Source organism: Myxocyprinus asiaticus, chromosome 50 (genome assembly GCF_019703515.2).
Source record: "Myxocyprinus asiaticus isolate MX2 ecotype Aquarium Trade chromosome 50, UBuf_Myxa_2, whole genome shotgun sequence".
NCBI classification, from domain to species: domain Eukaryota; kingdom Metazoa; phylum Chordata; class Actinopteri; order Cypriniformes; family Catostomidae; genus Myxocyprinus; species Myxocyprinus asiaticus.
Window position 1 is genome coordinate 13,576,810 of NC_059393.1, and position 19,222 is coordinate 13,596,031.

Below are 19,222 nucleotides of genomic sequence, written 5' to 3' on the forward strand. Positions count from 1 at the left end.
AACATCTATTAATAACCACCAATGTACAGATCAGAGACCTGTTCCTTGGACAATAAAACAAGAGTTATAAACTTTGCCGGTTCCGTGCAGTTTTGAAAGAAAATAACCGTCTGATTGAAAAAATTTAAAGCATGTGATATCAACATGCGATAACACAGATTCGAAGCATGCACATCTGAAGCTCAGATAATACAGGCATTCCACTAAAATAACTAAGAATTCTGCCCTAAATGTCACATTTGTGCTTGGATTAAATTCAAATATAATTGAGAGAAAGTGCAGCATTTTTCATGTTAGAGTTTCTCCCATTAGAAATCAACAAAGTTGTCAACACTGGAAGCGTCTGATGCAGCACATCGTGACTTAGCTGGACTTGGACCGTTTGATTCACAAAAGAGTCACGATGACTGCAAAAACATGCAATGATAGTAAATTCCTTACTTTATTTGAGATGCTATTGTGTTTGCTAAAACAAATATTACGAGAGAATGCACTTCATTCATGAAAGCGATTTCATTACTGTTCCGCATAGATGTTAAAAGCATTTACTAGCGAGTCTGGTGCATTTCTTTCATGGACGTGGATTATGATAATTGTAAATGAACGTGAATCGCTGCCCTGTTTACGAATGCTTGGAATTCACTCATATACGCACATTTAACAAACAAATCTGGGGTGTACGCAGCGTTTGTGAATCCAGGTCCATTTTACATGTAACTTACTCCCAGTTTACTCATATATTTATGAAAGTTTCATGAATGAGGCCCATTATACGCGTTAACATAATTAACATGGTTAACCTGTGTTATGTCGTCATGGCTTTGAAGTTGTAATATTGGAAATAACTTAAGCAATAGGGTTAGTAAGCAATTTGATCACACTAACATCACATTAACATGTATAATGTTCACATCTTGCATCTATACAGTTGAAACAGTTTGTATTTTAATGTTTATGGACTGGCCCCATTCACTTCCATTGTAAGTGCCTTACTTTAGCAGCGATTTTCATAGCTTCTATTTCATTTTATTTTTTTTATATTAACAAGGGACAAGTCGAAATTATTGTTTGTGGTAATCAACATTATGCCAGAAATGCTGTTGATTGAGCTTAACTTGTATTCATCCCAGAATATTCTTTTAAGTATCACAAACTATGGTTAGTCGTTTAATATGTTGGTGAGATGGCCTCTTCCTGTCTAAGTGGGAGGTTCTTGGCCCGAATAAACTGAAAAGTGGACCAGATGTTATGAAAATAGTCTGGCATCTGGGCTGGCAAGACTACTCTCATAGTAGCTGAGATAAAAGTTTGGCTTTGGAAAGCTGGTCCGGACAAATTCTACTTACTTTGCAGGCTGTGGCATGTGCTCATTAAAACACTGCGAGACAGACCGCACTGTTAAATCAAGATGCAACAATAAATCTATATGTTCCCTGGGCTCCACAGCTGGGCTCCTTCGCCTGGGCCACATTAATTATGAAAATGCCTGGCGACAAGTGGCAGGGTATGAATTTGAAGGAGAGACAAATTGTGTTTGCACAGCTTGGTGGAGGGCTTTATTCGGGTGGGCTTAACAAAGAGATAGAGAGGGATGAAGAAAGACAGAGATGGAGGAGGTGTGCTTGAATATCAAGTCCAATCTCAAGGACTGGGGTCTCTTGCCTCTCCTGATGGCCATTTTTATTTCCATTATCATCCCTCTCAAACAACAAACACCACACAACAGGATGTTTGAATGACCGTGTACTTTCAGCACAAATAACGGTCGGTTAAAAGCCTACAATGAAACAACCTGCGACTTCTAAAATGTTACACCAATATAGCATGCTTTTAAAGGGAAAATTTAAATCTTAAAAAGCTTTAATTTTGGACTGTTCTTTACATAAATCTATCATATGGCTTCACTTGGAATATAGCGAATGTGTTGTTAACTCTATGCGTTTTTTTTTTTTTTTTTTTTTTGAGCTTGTTGTTGTTGAAGTAACAATTCTTTGAAGATTTCTACTTTTTTGCTCTACAGATAAAAAAAAAAAAAAAAAAAAAGAACAGCATATGGGTTTAGAACAGTATCAGGATGAGTACATAAAAGATAGAATTTCACATTTTTGGATGAAGTACTCCTTTAATTTTATTAGACCGCAAATGATTTAATGATAATGCTTCTATTTCTCGTTCGAGTTCCATCCAAAAATGTTCAGTAAATGGCCTGAATATAAAAAATTATGACAAGCATGAAACCAAACAGACCAGACGTGCATAGGTCAGATTGCCTGGAAAGCAAGATTCAGTTCGGTGAGACCGAAAGACGAAAACAGGAGGGCATACAGTAAAGGGAGAAAGACAAACTTTAACCTTCACGTCTCGCTTCTATTGGGCGCCTTAGCCGTCTCCATAGCGACAGAAAGGAGGCCCTGAGGGACAGACCCTGAGGTGGGGAAAGAGAGCTACGGGAGAGTGTGTGTGTTGATGTTAAGTGTTTTTGACGCGCGAGAGGGAGGGCTATGAGATTCCGCTGTACCTGAGAACTGACGGAGAATGAGAAGAGAGATTAACCTGTAGAGACGGACTGAAAATCAAATGAGGCTGCCTTGAAGGCAAGACAGATCTGAGGAGAAATTAAGGTGGATACTGGGTGACTAGAATGAGAAAATACATTAGAATCCCTTGAAAATATTGATGAAAAGACCTGGAACACCTTGCCGTCTACTGACTACATAGGCAGCTCATTTTAACTTCACATGCCATCTAAAAAAAAACGAAAAAGTGATGCTCCTGTGCTACACTGAAAAAATAAATAAAAATGACGAAAGGCACGGCGCAATGGTTAAAGATGTGCTTGAGGTGCATGTTTACATAGAAAAACAATTCAAAAACAGCACAGGCATACGTTAAAATTCATTAGGTGTTTTTGCATACGCCTAAAGGCCAAAACATACTCAGGTATGCGAACGCAGATGCGAGTGCTTGGCCAATGGCCACCGCACTGCCAATGCGCATTAAGTTTGAACAGTTCAAGAGTTTTTGCGTCATTATGGCGGGGACAAACTGGATGTGCTATTATTCAGGTAAGTTGCTAAAATATAAATTTACTTTAACTTACTTGCTCACCAATTTTCTCTTCAAACTGTTGTTCCGCCATGATAACACACTGTAGAAGCGACAGTTTACACGAATCTAACTATAGCACCCTTTGTGGCAACATTGAGACTCCAACGCATAGTTGTGTTGGGCTACGAGTTGCGTTGTGACACATTTCAGAACGCAACGATGCAAGAACTCAAGCTGCCTTTGTAAGATGCATCTGCATTCACGTACCTGCGTAGAGGACGTTTCAGCACTAAGGCTGCATCCTTACCTACAGTAAATACAGCCTAAAAAGCAATATCGTAATATTGAGCAGTCCAAAATCTGCTGAAAGCCTCGTCAATGAATAATACAATTTAGTGAATTTTGAGAAAATATTGTAGCGTTTCATTACATTTCGGCAATTTTGTGTACACCTCATTTGCTGTATTTGAATTGTATTACAGTATGTATACTGTATATCGGCCATCTAACTGTATAGATATCTGTATCAGCCATTGAAAATCCACTCGACCACTACTAATAAGTGACTGATTTAAAATGCTTTATATAGCTCACTAGATTTTGGAACTTATATCTCTTGGAGCTTGGAGTTTATATCTCAGAGAACATAACATAAAAAATACTAAATCACAATCACAAAGCCAGAACAAAATTTTTGTATATAGGTCAATGTAATTGTATTTTTTGCAAATCAGCAAGTGGGGTGAAATGGTCAACTTGGAAAGATTAAAAAATGGAACAGATTACATAAATACAGCACTGTAAATGGTAAGACTCCAATAGAGAATTTGCAGTGAGTCACACTCTGAAACCACTGAATGTCTGACTTAAATGGCAAACCAAACTCCCCTGGGGCATGAGAATACAAGCCAATAGAAAGGAGCAAATCCCTAAATGAATGTGAAAGTGGGCGTAGAGTGATTGGAGATCTTACATGGTCAAAGTTGAACTGGTCAGGATAAAGCCTGATGATAAAGAAATCAAAAGCATGCTCTATTTTCCAATTAATCTGTATCTGATACAAGTAGGATGACTTTTTGCAACTTTTAGAGACAGGGATAGTAAAGTAGAGAGATGACAGGAACAGATAGGGAGGAAAAGTGGGAACAGGATCGGGACACCCAGAAAATAATGTATATACAGTATATACTCTGGTGGCCAAAAGTTTGGAATAATGTACAGATTTTGCTGTTTCGGAAGGAAATTGGTACTTTAATTCACCAAAGTGGCTTTCACCTGATCACAAAGTATAGTCAGGACATTACTGATGTAAAAAACAGCACCATCACTATTTAAAAAAAGTCATTTTTGATCAAATCTAGACAGGCCCCATTTCCAGCAGCCATCACTCCAACACCTTATCCTTGAGTAATCATGCTAAATTACTAACTTGCCATTATATCAAACACAGTTGAAAGCTGTTTGGTTCATTAAACGAATCTTAACATTGTCTTTGTGTTTGTTTTTGAGTTGCCACAGTACGCAATAGACTGGCATGTCTTAAGGTCAATATTAGGTCAAAAATGGCAAAAAAGAAACAGCTTTCTCTAGAAACTCGTCAGTCAATCATTGTTTTGAGGAATGAAGGCAATACAATGCTTGAAATTGCAAAAACACTGAAGATTTCATACAAAGGTGTACACTACAGTCTTCAAAGCAAAGGACAACTGGCTCTAACAAGGACAGAAAGAGATGTGGAAAGATGTACAACTAAACAAGAGGATAAGTACATCAGAGTCTCTAGTTTGAGAAATAGGTGCCTCACGTGTCCTCAGCTGACAGCTTCATTGAATTCTACCCGCTCAACGCCAGTTTCATGTACAACAGTAAAGAGAAGACTCAGGGGTGCAGGCCTTATGGGAAGAATTGCAAAGAAAAAGCCACTTTTGAAAACGAAAAACAAAAAGAAAAGGTTAGAGTGGGCAAAGAAACACAGACATTGGACAACAGATAATTGGAAAAGGGTGTTACAGATCTTAACCCCACTGAGCTTTTGTGGGATCAGCTAGTCTGTAAGGTGTGTAAGAAGTGCCCGACAAGACAGCCACATCTATGGCAAGTGCTACAGGAAGTGTGGGGTGAAATGTCACCTGAGTATCTGGACAAACTGACAGCTAGAATGTCAAGGATCTGCAAAGCTGTCATTGCTGTGCGTGGAGGATTTTTGATGAGAACTCTTTGAAGTAGTTTAATAAGTTCTCAAAAAAAAAATCAAATTGTAATAGTAATTTTTCACGTTATTAATGTCCTGACTATACTTTGTGATCAGTTGAATTCCACTTTGGTGAATAAAAGTACCAATTTCTTTCCATAAGTGCAAAATCTGTACATTATTCCAAACTTTTGGCCACCAGTGTATATAAAAGTGGTCTTGCTGGAAAAAATGGCAGAGAGAAAGTTGGACTGACCTGTGATCACTTTTTGGGCCTCATAGGGCTCCATGTAGCCATTGTTCTCAGGAGTAACTGGCTCCTGGACGGTTTCAGAATGAGCATCAAATGGGTCGGAGTAGTCTGCATCACCCATGACTGGAGCTGATGGGACCACCTGAAAACAGTGACAAAGTCAATGCTCCTTATCCAGAAGAAAGAATATAAACTGTGCATCAAATTGGAGATTATCTCAGTTTGCTGAAGGATCGAATGAATTGAGGGAAATCATTTCATTTTCAGTCAGACAGTTGCCATTTTAAAGTGATTTTTTGTTGTGATCATCAAGGCTTCTTGCACCAACAGCTGTTTTTGTTTTTCATGTCTATTATCCACCCTCAGCACAGTGTCCTAACCAGGTGTGATGTGATAAAGCATGTCTTCCATGTTTTTGTCCTGACCAGCCATGACCACAAGAAGTGATGAACAATTTTGTCAGTTGCTTAGTTGCTACATTTCTAGCGTTGCGCTGGGTAGCTCAGGCAAAAGGGAATTCTCATTTGGTCCAAAATAACACTCAGTACAGTGATATATTAAACATCACATATCTTCTGTTCACTGTGATTGTGTCACATCGGGAAACATTTCAAGGGAGAACCTGTGTTGTTTCACAGGAAATCCTGCATTGTTTCATCGAAGAACCCGCATGGTTTCACGGGAGAACCTGTGTCGCTTTACGCGGGAACCTGCGTCGCTTCACGGGAAAACCTGCGAAGTTTCACAGGGGAACCTGCGTTATTACTCGCAGGAATCTGCGTTGCTTCACAGGAGTCATTTCACGGAAGACCCTGGGTCGTTTCACGGGAGAACCTGAATTGTTTCACGTGAGAACCTGCGTCGTTTCACGGAAGAACCTGCGTCGTTTCACGGAAGAACCTGCGTCGTTTCACGGAAGAACCTGCACGGTTTCAAGCGAAAACTCGCACGGTTTCAAGCGAAAACTCGCACGGTTTCAAGCGAAAACTCGCACGGTTTCAAGCGAAAACTCGCACGGTTTCCCATAAAAACATGGATTGTTTCACACAAGAACTTAAGCTGTTCCGCAGAGAACTTCTGCTGTTTTACACAAATAACAACGCAATTTCTCAAGTGAATACAAAAACCACTATGAGCAATCTTCTATTATGCATTCATGTACACGCAACGGACAAATCGCATGGACTTTTATGATATTTGCGCATCCTTTTTTAAACTTGAAAGTGAAGCAGTATACACTGCCATTGTATTGAAGACAGATTAGGATATTTATCAAAACTACTCCTTTTGTGTTCCGCAGAAGAAAGAAAGTCATATGGGGTTGTAACCACATGAGGGTGAGTGAATAATGACAGAGGGGGTACTATTCCTTTAAGGTGCTCAAGGTTGTGAAGTCAGCATTTTGCAGCTTAGTTTAATAAATGTTCTGGGTTGGAAGAAGCTTTAATTTTGTGAGCGTTAAGAGTATTTCTTCATAGTAAATTATTTTACTTTTAAAAGAGGAAGAAAAATCTTTTTTTCCATGATATGTCCTCTTTTAAAGCATCACCTCAAACATACCATTCTTTAAAAATGGGTACATTCAGCAACTACACCTTACAGCAAGAGACAGATGCGCAAAAACTTGTCACATTCTCCTGTGAAGGAGGAGGAGGCTGTAGGGAGGTGTTGATGAGTGTGTAAGGAGGTGTATTTGTCTCTCAATCCAGGCACAGGAGGAAACCCTCAGTCAACTGGCAGTGGGACCACTACAAAGCCAGCCATATGGTCTCTCAAATAAGGGCTTTAGCCAATGGCTCTGTGCAGCAACATTCATCCTGCCATCTGAAAACCTCAATAGGCTCAGTTGATGGAACTGGTTCTTGCCCTATTGGACAAAAGTTGCATTGTCACTACATCTACATTTGCAGATCATTTAGATATGTTTCAATGCTTGAAAATCTACACATTTGGTTTTTGTATGAATTCTGCTGATATACAGTAAATATGTCAAATTAAAACTTATCTAGCTGGCTAACATGAATTCTGAGAATGAATTTTAATAGTCTTGGAAGCATCAAACAAATAAAAATTAAACAAAGCAATATTTTGCACAGTATGCCACTGATTTCCAGCAAAAATGTGTAATGAATTCATAGATTACATGGTGTTACATTATAGTTGTTGTGATGTAATACTCCAATAAGCTTAAATATTCATAGAACACACACATATTGGATTAATTTTTTTTTATTATATTCAACTATTTTATCAATACTTTCCAGTATAAATGAAATGTTTATAATCGCAATTTCTAAAAAATTTTTTTAGATAAAATAGTATAGAAAAAATATTCTAGCTATTATTGCAAATAAAAAACAAATAAATTAAGCTTTTGTCAAGAAAAATTATATTAATATTTTTATGCATTTTAAATATGTTACTAAAAATAAAATGTATTATTTTTGTGGTAAGGCCAGTGCACATTTTAAGTTAAAGTACAACTGTGAAATACTGGCCTAATTTGGCCAGTACAAAAACAAATTTATATGCCACAGCATGCAATAATCTCCTCAATCTCAAGGTACTGTGCAAATCACCCATTGTGGATGAACTAGGAATAAGAGAACAATAAATCTTAAATGTTCATTAGAAACGCAATAAAAACATAATTAGGATTACAGTGGAAATTAATGAAGGTTAACAGGGAACGACGCATACCAGTGCTCACAAGCTACAATTAAGACAAACCACTTAGAGGCTTGCACTTAAATTGTGGTTTAAATAGATGCCGCAGCATTGTGCGACAGCAGTGGCTCTTCCTGCAAGCCAAACCAATCAGCACACTCATTACTGGCACTGATTACAACCAATAAGTCTCCACTGAAGCATCCACAGGCTGTTGTCTTTCTGTGCCCGTGTGTGTGTTTGGATACCTACACAGGCTGCCAGTATTGGGTCGTTACTCAATGTCTGATCACAGGAAAAACCTTTCGTTCTCTTGTGGGTATTCTCCATGGGGCCACCCCTCCCCACAAGCCTAACTAAATGCTATGTATTATTCAAGAGCTTTAGTTGTGCTGGATCAAGGGGGTTTGACACCTATGGAGCTCTGAGAATCGAAATCTAATGCTGGGTTAACAGGGGGTTTGCATGAAAGATTGTTTCACATCGCAAATCACTTGTTTGACAGTTTGTTTGATGTACAGTGCACGTGCGCATACGCAGCGTGTCTGTGTGAGTGAGAGCCAAATTTATGTTATTCTGTGAGGATTATTTCAACATCTCTGCACCTTGTTACGTTGTTTTGGGGCTGGTTTTAGTCATCTGCTGTAAGTAACGATGGCATTTCCCATATTGTGTTTGTTTCATGAGGCAATAAACGAATCGCGACAAAAACATGTATGTATGTTACATGCAGGGTTGGGAGGGTTACTTTTGAAATGTATTCCACTACAGATTACAGAATACATGCTGTAAAATGTCATTTGTAACATATTTCGTTAGATTACTCAAGGTCAGTAACGTATTCTAAATACTTTGGATTACTTCTTCAGCACTGGTAGATTTTTTCACTTGTTTTGACTATAAAAACTCTGCCAGTACAGTAAGATAAAATACATGTTAAAAATACATTCTCTGAAAAACCTAAATATCTTATGCAGTGTTGTTTCTAAAACAAGATAAATCAAACTGATCTTGTTTTAAGGATTTTTAGATATTTTTACAGGAAAACAATACAAAAATTATTATCAAGAATATGATTTTTGCCCTAATATCAAAGGTCTTACTAGATAAAAAGAAATTATGATCCAATGTGAATTTTCTTGATATAAAATATGATCGCGCCTGGTAACGCGTGTAAAATGGATAGAAATAGCATTTTAGCTTAGCGTAAATCTGACAATTTACACAAGGTTTATTTCTATTTCTTCTGCTCCAAACTTACTTCAAACTTACTTCTCTGTCTGCTCGTATGAATGTAACATATCATAAGAAAGTGTTTCACCGCTGTTCAAATGCACTTTGGATCGCATCATTTATATGTATAAATGTTTTCCATCTGAAAGGACTAAATATTAAATGAAACAAATGACAATAAAATGCAAAGTAATCTCTTCAGTAATCAAAATACTTTTTGAATGTAACTGTATTCTAAATACCAATGATTTAAATTGTAACTGTAGTGGAATACAGTTACTTATATTTTGTATTTTAAATACGTAATCCCGTTACATGTATTCCATGACTCCCCAACACTGGTTACATGGGGGCTATTGTTTTCACTTATTACTTCACGAAACAAAAACAGAATGTGGGAAATAGCACATCATTACTTACAATGCAGCAATGTAATTAAAACAAGTCCAAGCAGCAAGCACAACCTAAACAGGCACATTTAATAAGTTATACAGTGGAACTGTCTCAGATGAGCGCTGCAGCAAGCATCTGTGAATGAGACACGCATAAGCACAAGCACGCACATTTATAACACATAAACCACTGCTGCACTAGCAGTCCTCCTTGTATACAGAGATTAGGTTTTGTTTTGTGCGTTTTGTTGTTTAATATTCATTACATGCAGTTTATCGCATCATTTTGGTTTAATGCATTATTACAGCTGTTAGAAGTTCATTATTTTCTCTCTGTGAGCGAGTCACCAGGATTGCCGTAGACATCTATTTAAATGGGCACCATTTAAGCAAGCGCATTATTATTTATTTATAATTTAAATCAGCATACATCTATAATATAGGCACATTTATGTTTCATGTTACTTTCGTCAAATCTTTTTTTTTTTATCCCCTTTTCTCCCAATTTGGAATGCCCAATTTCCACTACTTAGTAGGTGGCGCGGTTACTCACCTCAATCCGGGTGGTGGAGGACAAGTCCCAGTTGCTTCCGCTTCCGAGACGTTAATCCGTGCATCTTATTACGTGGCTCGCTGTGCATGACACCAAGGAGACTCACAGCATGTGGAGGCTCATGCTACTCTCCGCGATCCACACACAAATTACCATACGCCACATTGAGAGCGAGAACCACTAATCGTGACCACGAGGATCTTACCCATGTGACTCAAACCTCCCTAGCAACCGGGCCAATTTGGTTGCTTAGGAGACCTGGCTGGAGTCACTCAGCACACCCTGGATGCAAACTCGCGACTCCAGGGCTGGTAGTCAGCGTCAATACTCACTGAGCTAACCAGGCCCCCCACTTTCGTCAAATCTTAAACAGCAGTCCAAATTCCAAGCTTTTAAATGACACCTATTTTAAAATGACACACTTTTCAAATTAGCAAGCAGTTCCAGATTGAAGGATGAAAAATGAAAACCTTTATTTTTTAAATGTCAGTTATCGGTATCGGTCTCAATGAGCTGCGAATTATCGGTCCAGAAATTCCATATCCCTAGTATCCTCAAAGCCCCTTTGGTCAATGACTACTAACCACTTTTAAATGCCGTAAGTGGTGTATATTGGTACAATTAGTGTACATTAATAGTCGACAAATGGGTTTTTATATAGCCAATGCAGGTATCTGATTTTTGATTCATTGTTCATTTTGATTTTATTCACTGATTTGTTCTGTGACCATTTCTGGAGGTTGCATATTTACTCCAGTAGGTGGTGACAAATGAACTTATTTAAAAGGATAGTTTAGTTCACCCAAGAATGAAAATTCTCTCATCATTTATTCACCTTCATGCCATCCCAGATGTGTATGACTTTCTTCTGCAGAACACAAACAAAGATGTTTGGAAGAATATTTCAGCTCTGTAGGTCCATTCAATGCAAGTGAATGTTGCCAGAAGCTCCATAAAGCACATAAAGGCACCACTTCGGTGGTTAATTCCATATCTGCAGAAGTGATATGATAGGTGTGGGTGAGAAACAGATCAATAATTATGTTCTTTTTTTCCTATCAATCTCCACATTCACATTCTTCTTTTGCTTTTGGCAATTTGCCCTCTTCATATATAATCGCTACCAACTGGGCAGGTGGGAGAATGTATTGTAAAAAAGGACTTAATTATTGATCAGTATCTCACCCACACCTATCATATCGCTTCTGAATATGTAGATTTAACCAGTGGAGTTGTATGGATTTTATGCTGACTTTGTGCATTTTAGAGCTTCTAAAAATCTTCGATTGTATTCTGCAGAAGAAATAAAGTCATACACATCTGGGAAGGCAAGAGGGTGAGTAAATGAGAGAATTGTAATTTTTGGGTGAAATATCCCTAAGTTATAAGTGAGTCATTTAATCATTGAATCAACTAAAGGCCAAAGAATATTTCGAGTGTGCGCGTTGCGGATCGCTCCGCGCACAGTATTTGTGACGCAAATTGCGTCATCAGCACAGTCCTCGGCTGTGCACGTCATCTGCGCATGCGCTGGCCATTGACTGTACTAAAAGATTGTCACAAAGCAGTTGTAATGTACATGCGTTAAACACGTTCCTGTTCGTTCGTGAAAGTATACTCAGAAAGGCAATGCAGTCGACCAGGCACGAGGCGATCCTGGTCGACTGCATTGCCTTTCTGAGTATACTTTCACTAACGAACATGAACGTGTTTAACGCATGGTTTTAAATGGGTTTCCCGAACACTCTCCCTATCTACTATTGGTCGGACAAACAGATAGTCCCATCAAAATCTTGGCAATTGGTTGAGCTAATGTTGCTGAGCTGTGTCGTTGCTGTGCTCAAACTGAGTAATGTTTTAATAGCTTCACACAGTGACTCTTAAACTTTTCAGGGAAATCAACCTACAGTACAGCAGCTTACTTATAGTTGACTATGCATATTAAACTAGGATAGGAGAAAGGTGTTTCACTTTCATTTTGACATTGTCTATTACTATCACTGCAATTCTCTGACACACTTCATGTCTTAGATTTACAAACTCACCAGATCCGCTGGTTCCTCGAATGACACAGAGCTCAGGAGAATCTTGCTCCGTCCCAGGTCTTGCGAGTCCACCTTAATGAGGCGATGCTTCGGTGAAACCACCTTGATATCCAGACTGGAGGATTTCAAAGGAGAGCCCAAGCCAGAATGAGGCACTTCGGTCAAGCCATTGTCATTTTTAACCTTGTTGTCAAAGTCTTCATATGGATCCTCAAAGTCCAAGTTTTTCTGTGCTCGATATGCCTTTAGTATCTCACTCTCAGTGTAATCTGGTTTCGGAGGTTGAGGGGGCACCCGTCTGCTACCGAAACTTAAATAGTCTTTTAACCACTTTGCCATTCTAATCCGTTAATGAATGTCCGCTAGTTCCTGTATCAAGGACAAAGACTCTGCCCTCTTAACGTCCAATGGCAACCTACAGTCAAGAAACTAGATTATGGATGAGATGAGGAAAATTTTAATTTAAGCTAAACAGCTGAGCCTTTTGAGAGTCTGAGGATTTGTTGATTTTCATGTTTCAGTTGCTCACCCAAGGTTGATCCCTGGGAACAGCGACCTGGAGTTACAGGTGGTCCATGGCTGTCACTGACCTGGAGACCTGGGACTTTTCAACACCTTCTCCAACAGGTGACAGACTGAAATACAATTTTAGGATTGAAAAAAATCATATGGCTCATTGAAAAATAAGGCTGTCCGATGTGTTAAAAATAAGAAATCTTTAAAAAAAAAAAGAAATCTAGTTTAAAACACTTGTCAAGTTTGTCAAATTTGATTTCATAAATGTTTTTATACAAAACCTTTATAGCATTTTCTACAAAAAAACTTTAAAAATGTCATGTGTAACCAAGTAAAAGATATTAAAATACTTTCCTTGCACCTTGAATACATGAGAGTGTACTCAAATGTATTATAATCATTCATTTAAAAAAAAAAAAAAAAAAAGTCACATTTTTCAAGGTAAAAATATATTTTTAAATATCATGAATGCGAGGTTTTCTCAGGATTACACAACATGACCTGAAAAAATATATATATATATATATTTTCCTAAATTTTTTTTTTACAAACTTCATGCTCAGTCATGAGGGTCTAAAGGGGTCCGCTCTGTTTTATAGTTTTTGTCAACATAAACAACAAAATGGCTACCTACATGTTGGTTACACCACATGACCTTAATTTGGTGGACAAAAGTGTTTTTAAATATGAATCATATTTTAAAACAACTGTTTCATTGCTCTTTTTTAAAAATAACAATAAAAGATTATTCTGCTTTACTCAAGTCAGCATTTCTTTTGTCAAGAATTTCAACTTTTAATGAGAATTTTTATTTTTTTACTATCTCTAGATGGTTACACCACATGACATTTTTTTTTACTTTAAGCCCAAGAAAAAAAATATCAAATTGACTTTAAACTCTGAAATTGAAAATGTGCTTATCAAAGAAGAAATGTATTCAAGTACAATTTATTTATTTATTTATTTTTTATGTATTTTTGTATCATTTTAATAGATCTGGACAAAAGAATTAGTGCCATGTCAATGACTCATATATACAGTACAGTATATATATATATATGTGTACACATATACATACACACACACATCGATCATCCATAACATTAAAACCACCTTACTAATATAATTAATATCAGCAATTACAGAAATACTCAAACCAGCCCATCTGGCACCAACAATCATGCCATGGTCCAAATCACTGAGATCACATTTTCTCCCCATTCTGATGGTTGATGTGAACATTAACTGAAGCTCCTGACCCGTATCTGCATGATTTTATGCACTGCACTGCTGCCACACGATTGACTGATTAGATAATCACATGGCATGATTGTTGGTGCCAGACGGGCTGGTTTGAGTATTTCTGTAACTGCTGATCTTCTGGGATTTTCACACACAACAGTCTCTAAAAGAAAAACATCCAGTGAACAGCAGTTCTGCAGATGGAAATGTCTTGTTGATGAGAGAGGTCAACAGAGAATGGCCAGACTGGTTCAAACTGACAAAGTCTACGGTAACTCAGATAACCAATTGTGGTGAGAAGAATGCTATTCTGAGATGCGGGTTGGCTCTCTTTTGGCGGCACAAGGGGCACCTACACAATACTAGGCAGGTGGTTTTAATGTTGTGGCTGATCGATGTATATATATTTATACACTGGCGGCCAAAAGTTTGGAAAAATGTACAGATTTTGCTCTTATGGAAAGAAATTGATACTTTTATTCACCAAAGTGGAATTCAACTGATCACAGTGTATAGTCAGGACATTAATAACATGAAAAATTACTATTACAATTTTTTTTTTAAAAATTCAGAACTTCTTAAACTACTTCAAAGAGTTCTCATCAAAAAATCCTCCACATGCAGCAATGACAGCTTTGCAGATCTTTGGCATTCTAGCTGTCAGTTTGTCCAGATACTCAGGTGACATTTCACCCCACACTTCCTGTAGCACTTGCCATAGATGTGACTGTCTTGTCGGGCACTTCTCACACACCTTACAGTCTAGCTGATCACACAAAAGCTCAATGGGGTTAAGATCCATAACACTCTTTTCCAATTATCTGTTGTCCAATGTCTGTGTTTCTTTGCCCACTCTAACCTTTTCTTTTTGTTTTTCTGTTTCAAAAGTGTCTTTTTCTTTGCAATTCTTCCCATAAGGCCTGCACCCCTGAGTCTTCTCTTTACTGTAGTACATGAAACTGGTGTTGAGCGGGTAGAATTCAATGAAGCTGTCAGCTGAGGACATGTGAGGCGTCTATTTCTCAAACTAGAGACTCTGATGTACTTATCCTCTTGTTTAGTTGTACATCTGGCCTTCCACATCTCTTTCTGTCCTTGTTAGAGCCAGTTGTCCTTTGTCTTTGAAGACTGTAGTGTACACCTTTGTCTGAAATCTTCAGTGTTTTGGCAATTTCAAGCATTGTATAACCTTCATTCCTCAAAACAATGATTGACTGATGAGTTTCTAGAGAAAGCTGTTTCTTTTTTGACATTTTTGACCTAATATTGACCTTAAGACATGCCAGTCTATTGCATACTGTGGCAACTCAAAAACAAACACAAAGACAATGTTAAGCTTCATTTAACGAACCAAATAGCTTTCAACTGTGTTTGATATAATGGCAAGTGATTTTCTAGTACCAAATGATCAATTTAGCATGATTACTCAAGGATAAGGTGTTGGAGTGATGGCTGCTGTCTAGATTTGATCAAAAATGACTTTTTTCAGATAGTGATGGTGCTGTTTTTTACATCAGTAATGTGCTGACTATACTTTGTGATCAGCTGAATATCACTTTGGTGAATTAATGTACCAATTTCCTTATGAAACAGTAAAATCTGTTCATTATTCCAAACTTTTGGCCGCCAGTGTGTGTGTGTGTGTGTGTGTATATATACATATATATATTAGCTACATGCATGTTAGTTACACCATCTGACTTTGATTTGGTGGGCAAAAGTTTTTCAAATATTAATAATATTTGAAAATCTAAATTTATTTTTAAAGAACAACTTATGCCAACATTTATTTTTTCAAGAATTTCATCCTTTAATAAGACTTTTTCTTCTGTCTTTGTACGGTTACACCACTTTTTGACTGACTTTAACACCAAATGACTTTGAACTCAGATATTGAAAACATGTTCATCACAGTAGAGGTGTATTTAACAGGTTAAGCAATTGTATAGTGTGAATTGCATTTCTAATATATTTAGCCAAAAACTATGACAGTAACGTATTTGATCCATATGCAAATGGGAAGAAAACAAGAAAAGAAATGCAACTGCTTAACTCCATATTATTAATTCTGAAAGGTACCTTTTATTTTTCAATGCACATATTCAGTCCTATGCTCAAAAACGGTGCCACAGACCTGATTACATACGATTTAGAGATCAACCACAAATAGCCTAAGGTTCATTAATATCACTTAGAGATTAACCATAAACTATATGCAATTCATTCGATTTCTACTCTTGCAGATTGAAAATAAAGCTGCTGAACTGATGTCTGCAACAAGCTGTTTAACAAACTAGTGGTTTCACACGTGCTTCTGATGCGCAACTGCATCTGCGGGACACAAAAGACCGTTCTATCATTAGAAGAAACTATTTCACATAATATCTTTCAAAGCAACATTAACATTACAATTAGAATATAAGTACACATTTAAGACGAACAACTCTGTAAGATCACAATCGAGAACTTCTTTCAAACGTAAATGGATGCGCTTTTCCGAGAAAGATCTGACTTTTTCATGTTAGGTCATTGATTTGACATGATGCACACAGCTGAAAATGAAATAGCCTTGAGGAGATCAAGTTGATGTTACTCACATTTGTGATTTCAGCGTGAAATTCTAATGGAACTCCAGTCGCGCGTCCCGCAGTTCGAATGTTGCAAGTGAATGAAAATGACGCGCCAAGAATCTGACAACGATAGAAGACAATATGAGAAGAAGCACAGTAAAGCTCGTCTGAACGCATTTGCTTGTAAGTGAGCGAGTGGACAGGGAAAAGAGAGCTGGAGCGTTTAAAGGGGAGGTCCTCAAATCCAGAGGTGCTGTATTTTCCCTTTGGCCGACAGATATTAGTTCGAAGCTGAATGGCAAAGATACATGTACAAGGTGTCTTGTAGATTAATCCTTTTAAATGTACATTTTACAAGATTGATTGTAATTGTTAACAGCATTTACAAAAATAAATAAATATATATCATCATCAACCAAGTATAGCAGCAGGCTATTTAGTGCTTCAATAAACAGCTATTTTGATTTTAAAGGTGCACTCAGTAACTTTTTGCTCCTGTCATGTTGGACTTACAGTGACACCTAGTGGTGTGGATGCTGCATCATTCAAAATCAAGCTTTCAGTTACAGATACCATTGTAGAAATGCACTATTCACAATCAGCCATGATTCATTTAATCCAAGAGTGAAAGTGTCCAATAACAGGACGGTTACTGAGATTAAGCGAGTAGTATTCTGCTGGTCATGTGATTCTAAAATGGCAGCCCCCATGAGGGCGCCCCTAACCATGTAGAATTAAACAGCTTTTATACGTTTACTGATATGACTAGAGTTCTCATCTCATGTGAGTTGTGATGATTTTAAACATAGCCTATGTTTCAAAATTACAATTAATTTCTTGAGGAGTTAATCTTTTTTAAAATTGAGTGCACGTTTAAGTAAATAAAGCATTTATCACATCAGCAAGAGCAAGCTCATATATCAGCCCTTACGTAATATAAGGAACAACAGCGGCAAGATTGCGATTGTGATATTGTTTTTATATAACAATTCATGAAAAAATTAAATAATATTAAATAACTTCTGTTTCAGGCAAAAAAATTAGCCAGTTTTGTGCATTACTCTCCGCCAGCGCAAAAGTCGCTCTCTGCTCTCAAAACTGTTTTGAACTAGTGGTGTTTCGTTCAGTGAACAACCCTGTGTTTTTTTAAACGAATCAGTTGAGTCAATGAGCGAATGACTCAGTCATTTGTCGCCAGTGTTGGGTTATTTACTCTAAAAAAGTTATCAATCACTAACTACCAATTACATCTTCTAGAGTGTAATTAGATTACTGTACTAATTACTCTGTCTGAAAAGTAATTGCATTACTTATTACTAATTACTTTCTAAAACCCTTATCAACCTTGACCAGATGAAAAATATAAGGATAGACATGAAATTGTTCTTTTAATTCTTTCAAATACATCATATATAATCAAATAAATTATTCATGAAAAGGACAAAGAATTTAAGGGTGCTGCATTAAATTAGAAAACATACATTTTAACATTAGACGTTACATTTCTATGTTAAATTCACTATTGTTTTATATAGAATTGTTCTATGGTCTATACAGTATTTAACACAATTACATCAGAAGTAACTGTAATTAAATAACTGAAAAATTAAGAGTAATCCCTTACTTTACTTTTTCAATGAAAATGTAATTTATTTACAGTAATTAATTACTTAATAATGCATTACACCCAACACTGTTTGTCGCCACCTACCGGAGTAAATACGCAATCTCCAGAAATGGTCACAGCACGAATCTACATACAACTAGTGAAGCGTCCCAGCACTGTTGGAGCGTTGTTTGTCCAATCAGATATGAGGTCTGGAACAAACCGGTCGATAATTTGTTGCATTAATCGAATAATCATATAAAGAAGCCAAATTTCCAGCACTTATTGAAAGGGTCACCTTCAAAACATGTGTAAATAAAAAGCTGTATAGACAGACAGACAAACAGACAGACAGATAGATAAATAGATAGACTGGCATCCCTGCAATAAATGTAAAAGCACTGAAAATAATAAAACAGCAAATATAAGACATCTGGTGAATGAGATTGAAATAAATTAAAGGGGAAAACACCTACTCATTGCATCTTTCACACCTGTGGGCCAGTTTGACAACCTCACATGAATTTGACAGGTTTACCAATGTGTTAATGATGTGAAGGTGTGAGTAAGTGCTTTTGCACAGCAAAATCTCTCAGTGAATTACACTGAGAAGAATGAACGCAGAGGTAGACAGACATAAAACTAAGGTCCACAGGCTAATCATATATGACACTAAAATAAAGCACATCTGTGCTGTCTGCGAGGGGTTGTTGTCCTCTTTTACAGTCATCATGCTATTCAGATGCAAATTGAATTCAAAGAGGAAGCAGGTGACACTGTCAGAGACTGTATGTATATTTGCACTGATAGATAGACAGACAGACAGACAGACAGGCAGAGAGAGAGACAGACAGACAGACAGACAGACAGATAGATAGATAGATAGATAGATAGATAGAGAATATA

The 19,222-nt window shown here is 37.2% G+C and overlaps 1 protein-coding gene across 2 annotated transcripts in view; it reads right to left on the bottom strand.

Annotated features, from left to right (window-relative positions):
- The window catches only part of LOC127439303 (SH2 domain-containing adapter protein F-like), a 42,940-nt gene extending 26,062 nt beyond the window's left edge, over positions 1 to 16,878 (bottom strand). Inside the window, exons 1-4 of one of the 2 annotated variants that reach the window (XM_051695557.1) lie at positions 16,738 to 16,878; positions 12,912 to 13,017; positions 12,383 to 12,797; positions 5,496 to 5,634 (exon numbers count right to left, since the gene is read on the bottom strand). In XM_051695557.1, coding sequence (XP_051551517.1) covers positions 5,496 to 5,634; positions 12,383 to 12,721 — 478 coding nt within the window. In that variant the 5' untranslated portion in view covers positions 12,722 to 12,797; positions 12,912 to 13,017; positions 16,738 to 16,878. Of the gene's footprint in view, positions 1 to 5,495; positions 5,635 to 12,382; positions 13,018 to 16,737 lie in introns of both variants that reach the window. The other variant, XM_051695556.1, reaches the window with a different exon arrangement.
- Between the last annotated feature and the right edge of the window lie 2,344 nt (positions 16,879 to 19,222).